Source organism: Aspergillus pseudonomiae, assembly GCF_009193645.1.
Source record: "Aspergillus pseudonomiae strain CBS 119388 unplaced genomic scaffold BDV37scaffold_248, whole genome shotgun sequence".
Taxonomy (NCBI): Eukaryota; Fungi; Ascomycota; class Eurotiomycetes; order Eurotiales; family Aspergillaceae; genus Aspergillus; species Aspergillus pseudonomiae.
Window position 1 is genome coordinate 1 of NW_022476240.1, and position 6103 is coordinate 6103.

The 6103-nt window shown below is 45.0% G+C and overlaps 1 protein-coding gene across 1 annotated transcript; it reads right to left on the minus strand.

Moving 5' to 3' along the window:
- Positions 1–400: 400 nt before the first annotated feature.
- On the minus strand, positions 401–2622 carry BDV37DRAFT_267316 (uncharacterized protein). The gene is made up of 4 exons (XM_032084016.1): positions 2087–2622; positions 1173–2030; positions 1048–1101; positions 401–969 (listed from the first exon to the last, which is right to left on the minus strand). The coding sequence occupies exons 2-4, from the start codon at positions 1935–1937 to the stop codon at positions 787–789; spliced, it is 1002 nt and encodes a 333-aa protein (XP_031934128.1). The 5' UTR covers positions 1938–2030; positions 2087–2622; the 3' UTR covers positions 401–786.
- Between the last annotated feature and the right edge of the window lie 3481 nt (positions 2623–6103).

The following is a 6103-nucleotide window of genomic DNA, read 5'->3' on the forward strand; positions in this document are numbered from 1 at the left end:
AAAAAAAAAAAAAAAGGAAAGAAAAATAGTTTTACTGCAATGTGAGAATTTGTATGACCAAAAGGACCGAGGTCTGCCCATTCGATTTCAGGCCAGGGCATACAAAGCACTCGCAATTGTGACGCTGCTCCCTCCGGCGACGCGTGGGATACACACCTACCGATGATGCATATAACTGAACTTAATTTATTGTACCAATATATACTTAAACCAATAGTAGTGCATAGAGTGCCTTTTGTATAAACTGATAGGCAATGCTGCCTCGATCGTGGAGAGGTTCCCATAAAAATCCAACATAAACCTGGTATCGTAGAACATTGAAATACATTGCAACACAAAGCCAAGGAAGAACAGGTAGAAACATGATGGCACAGAAGATCAGTGTGTAGCTCAATGATTTTGTCTATCGATATAATAGGTATCCGTATCCTCCTCGTCACTACTTGAACCCCCGGTGTAGCCCGATGATTCCTCGTAACTGGGTCGTTGCAGCTTGTCGTCATTGTTGACTAGGGTCTGGCGTCGCTTCCCAGGTCCTAGCTTAGAGGTAGGGGAGATCCTACGATCCTTTCCACGGCCCTTTATTCCCTTGTTGCTATTCTTGTAAAGAGTAGCAAAGTATTCCCACAGCTTTCTATCCTGCGGACTCATGGGCTCCCCTGTGGCTACTTGGGAGAATTTCAATGTCAAATCTCGCAATGTCGTTGCGTGGAATTTATTCTGGTGAGACTGTCCAACCAGTTAGATACGGTATAGCCAATTTATGTGAGTACTGCAATGCATGGATCATCGCACCTTGAGATTGCCCAGCTGAGTAAACTGTTTCCCGCAGTCGTCTAACAGACAAGTGAATGGCTTGGCATGCTGGTGTGTGATTTTATGGGCACGGACATTGCCGCGTTGGGCAAACTTCTTCTGACATATATCGCAAGAGAAAGGTTTCTCGCCAGTATGACGTCGCTGGTGTGTCTATTTGTGAGAAAGATGGTCAAAATCTATCTTCTCTCTCTCGCATAACAAGACAAATTGTTACTAGATTGGGCTCACCTTCAGATTGCCTAGCTGGGAGAAACGTTGTCCACAAGAAGGTTCCTTACAGATCTGTCAGTGAAGATGGTCAGCCACTGGATCTACGATAATCACCGGCAGATTATTGTCTTCTTCCTACTCACAAAGGGCTTGTCTCCGGTGTGGGCCCTTGTATGGATGTCCAAATGAGTCTTCTGAGCAAAGCTCTTTCCACAGTGTGGAAGGGTACAGACATATTTGCGCTTCTTCCCTGACCGTGGTTGCGCTTCATCAGACATCATAGTGCATCTGGTATTGCCAGATGAGTGAATAGAATGGGTCTGGGGGTAACCGTGACCTCCCCTGTGCGTTAATTGCTGTAGAGGCGGCAATGATTGTATATTCGGCGGCTGGACACTAGTTCTGGACTGGATTGCTTTCATAAGTATATCAACCTCGGTGGTGAATTCAATCTCGCCGACGCTAGGGCTCTTGCTTTGGGCAGCTGCTCCGTGGGTCGATGAGCGGGCCATGGAAGTCTGTTGTATGTTTGAGCCGGAATCAGTTTTGACCAACGGATCTCTATATACGCGATTGACCGCATTTTTGGCAGGACGGATATCAGGGATTGACTGGACAGGTGGTGGCTCCGACGAGAGCCTCATCGGCTGAGAGTTGATCGTTTCATGGCTGGCCACGAAGAACTGAGGATAGCTGGGTTGGTGGTGGTTATGGTGGTGATGATTGAGTGCATGGCCAAATCCATAAGCGGTAGAGGGCGACTGGTGGAATGGCAGTGGAAATGACGCTGCTGGGCTTGCATAGAAGGGAAAGTTATGACCAATATTGGAGGCCAACATCCGACGCGGCGCAACAGCACCGATTGCATGACCGGGGAATTCATAGGACACAGGCTCAGCTGTTTCCATCTCAGGCGAGATTAGAAGCAAAGAAGATATGCCTAGGTTACCTTACCCTAGAATTACTTCGCCTTTGCTGTCTACTCGTCTCTTTTGTTTTCGCTGCCTCCACGTCAGTCCTCACTTTCGTATGTTACAACGAAACGGAGGAGCCTTACTGGTGAGCTCCCTTCTCGGACGAACCGGTGCTCAATAGTCGAAGGTCAACGCCGGGTTTCGGAAGTTTCTGCGTTCGACGTCTATCGATGATAGAGGGAAAGAAGCAAATAGAACGGGAACAAGCAAATAAAGTATAAGGAGTGAATGTGATCTTCCGATGGTAAAAAAGCAAATATTAAAAGGGTCAATCGGATAGAGAATCTCTAATTCTCCGCAGTTCAGAAGACTCGGAGAGCTGTATATGAGATGATGATTATCGAGCAAAGGTCCAGAGAGAGCAAGGTTGAATAAGAGAGAAGAGTATAAAAGTGGAAGATGGTGAGAAGGAGAGTTGTTGGGTGTAATGTATGGCACTTGACAAGATATTGCTCGTGTGTGATAGTGATAAGTATGGAAGCAACTTATGACCTTTTCTCTATCTCTCTTGTCTTCTTCGTCTTTGCCTTCTTTCTTTCCCTTTTAGTATGGGTGTGTTTGGTTCTTTGTTTGTTGCTTTTTGTATGATATACTAACCCCTTGGATCTTTGCACTCACATCCATACGTGACTTTTCTGTCTGGTGGTGGTGATCTAGAACTAGATATACATTTACCTTTATTATAATATTTCAATTTAATTTAATCTTTAGGATTTGTTTTATTTTCCCTTGTTCTATTTTATTTTATTTTATTTTATTATTTATTTATTTATTTTATTTTATTTTAAACAAAAATCCCTCTCTTTTTTCTTTTCTTTTTCTTTTTTCTTTTTTTCTTTTTTTCTTTTTTTTTTTGCCCACCTTCTTTCTGCCCGGAGGTCCCAGAGCAGTGGAAGCAGCGGGGGTGGACAACGACAGGGATGCAGCCTGTTAGCTGAGAGTTAGCTGAAGGCTTCATCTGGATCACAGCACCCGGAAAAGGCTAAGTGTTCCAACAGTACTGTCCTTACATACTAGTACCCATAATACTGGTATCCATGTCAGTCCATACAGTCCATACCTACCAACAAAACACTAGTACAGATGAGGCACTATGCCTATACCAGTAATATGTACTGCACTCGCCTCCGTTTGGAATACTGTAGGTGCAGGCACAGGAAGAAGAAAAGGAATTATCCACCTTGCAAGATATCGGAGGCTATTTAATTGTCAAAGATGGACGATTTGATCCTCTCACCCTTCTCCTCCTCTCAGCTTCTGCTGTAGTGAGTGTAAGGTAATGACATCTTCAATGGTTTGTTACACCTACAAGTGAGATGACATTGGATGGCATGGAAAAATGACGAGCTGGGCTTTTGCCCAGACATTGAACCATGCTAAATCAATACCTAGTGAGATCCACCACCTAAATCCAGCTAGTTCTATGGTCGAGTCCCGACTCCCATCATCCTTGGGCAATGAGTGAACTCTCTGGCCCCCTGATCATCTCGCCATTTACCTTTTCTGCCCATCTCGGCGGGGCGATGGAGGGAGAAAAAGTAGGAAGTAGTATACTAGTTAGGACCCAGTGGTTGTGGCGGGACCGACAATCGTGGAGAAGTGGTGAATTTGGCCCAATCGCGGGATTGCGTGTGACAGTCCCGATCGAGCTGATAATCACACACCCACATTGATGGTGCATCCTACTTGACCTGGTATAGATGTATCTCCAGACGTATTGAGCCTATACCTATTTTTACCTCTAGTAAGGTTCTTAACAGCTCAATTAGCCTAGATCAGTCCTACAACAACTACAACTGAATTGCCTTGGTCAATATTTATCTAGAGGTTAAGCAAGCATTCATGATTTATAGCTCTACTCCGTATCTGGACACAATACAGCAGAATTCATGGAAGTATATACATTAGTACTCTACCCCTCGTTCTGTTTTTACCTTTCTCTCACTCGCTCTTTTCTTCTCTACTTTTCATTGGACTGTAAAGAAGGATACCAACGTAGTATATATAAGTGAAATAGGAACATCTTCTTTCCAAAATAATGCAATCTACAGTAATTCAATAACTTTTAGGCAGTTCACCCTGTCCCAAACCATTACAAGGCAACCATGTATACAGAGTTCTTGCTCCAGTTGACGGGTTATGAAAAGCAGATATTTCTTCAGATGAACCCGTATTCTTTTGTCATTATTCTATTTCCTTCCTTTCCCCCTTTCCCTCTCCCTCTTCTTTCCTTTGAGTTCCCTCCGTGGGGTCTGCACCCAACTGTTGTTTGAGATGGTGAGAGGAGTATCAAATACAACAACCTTGTAAGAAACCACATCTGCTATGTGATTATATATCAACTGACCCAGTGGTCCTGGAGGGTGGAGCATTGACCAGCCAGACAAATTAGACCAAGACGGAGGATAAGGGTTTCAGCCTGGCGATAAAACCGGCTATTAAGTGGCCGCTTGGTTGCGTACGGAGGCAGTAGTACCATTTAGTCAGGTACTAGACTAATGTAAATATCGGGTATCTCCACTTTGGGGGCTTTTCTCATCCAAGGACTACAAAGTCATGTACGATCAATATTGTTAGGGAATGTGTCATGCCCACCGTTATCTTTGGTACAACCTGTATTATGGGATGATGAAAGCATCTCCCATCAAAAGAGAAAAAAAAAAAAAGGAAAAGGAAAAGGAAAAGAAAAAAGAATTAGTCGACTAGGATACCCTCGTCATCTACGCAGGCACCTGAACTGTTGGAACCCATCTGACCACTAGGAGAAGCAGTTTTAAGGCTGACGGTCAACCCTCGCCTCACTAGTGGACCGATCAGCACCATGATCCGAATGGATGTAGATCTGAGACTGGGGGTATCTCGTTTTCTTTGGGTCCCAGACCTGATCGTAGGTAGGGTCACCGAAAAAAAAAAAAAAAAAAAAGAAAGAAAGAAAGAAAGAAAGAAAGACAGAAAAGAGAAGAAAAGTGAAAATTCTGCCCACTTACTAAGGAAAGTAGGTGCTTCATGGTATTTCATTGTGTTCGTGAGAACTTAGGAGTCCATCCATTTATTATTTGCATGGGTCGGCCGATGCAGCAAGTATCTTGCAGTCCTGCCGGGGACATCTACTACTAGACAGAGGGTAAGCCACATGCAGCTTCGGAGCGGATGGGAATTTTAAGACTGGCTGCAGAAATACGCAGGGTGCCCGAGAGCTCCAGGCCATGACAAAGTGCTGCTAGTTAAGCCCGGGGAGCTGAAGGACGCTCGGAGTCCAGGATGTTGTGTCCTCGTAATAAGACAAAAGTCTCACGGATCGTTCAGAAGCAGCTCGTATACCCTACGTATGCACACAACATGAGAGAATTTGAGATATAGTAATATACGTAAACCGAGTACAGATGGCACTGCCGTGAGGACAACCATTTAGCATTCAACCTCCAATGGGAGGGTTTCCTGAGTATAGCCACAGTAAAAGAAACCGTGCGGGTGACAGAAGTACCGCAAAGTTATGACAAGGGTTCGCCGGCAGAGCTACAGAACGGACCGTCCGCAGCCGGTCAATAGTGTGAAATTACGAACTAGTACGTAGTATCTTATTCGCTGGAGGGCCCCGCTGGAGGGATTTCCTTGGCGTCGGTGGGAAATGCGCCTCAGTCTTCGCGACAGCCGCGGCTGGCGACAAATGTCTACCACAATGCCTAATACTTACATGGATACCTACCTTACTCTTTACCTTGTCGAACAAGAACAAACGAGCTCCACCATTGAATAGGTGTTGTCCAGTCTACAGAGTAGTAGTTGATTTGCTCCATACAGGTTTTCAACCTTCTTAGTCACGCGTCGCACATTCGATCCACTGCGAGTCATGCTTCAGTCCCCTACGATTCGGCACACCTTGGCCGAACTTCTACGGAGTACTCTGTACGAGAGTAGGTGTATGTATCCCAGCGTCCGATCATCTATTGACTAATACTTATAGTTGAAAAAGGAAAGGAAGGAATTGCTGTCCCCACCCACCCCTACTTACCACGCGCACACATACGTAGACCGTGGCCGTCCTAAGCCATCAGAGGACCTCCACTGCCTTGGTAGGTTAGTACTAGTAGTATCATCCA

Bases quoted from the DNA above. Each gene is read 5' to 3' on its own strand.
- BDV37DRAFT_267316 (XM_032084016.1), bottom strand. From the start codon at position 1,937: ATGGAAACAGCTGAGCCTGTGTCCTATGAATTCCCCGGTCATGCAATC. The intron at 1,102-1,172 runs GTGAGTAGGAAG...CTTCACTGACAG, and splicing joins ACACCGGAGACAAGCCCTTT to ATCTGTAAGGAACCTTCTTG. The intron at 970-1,047 runs GTGAGCCCAATC...TCTCACAAATAG, and splicing joins CCCAGCTAGGCAATCTGAAG to ACACACCAGCGACGTCATAC.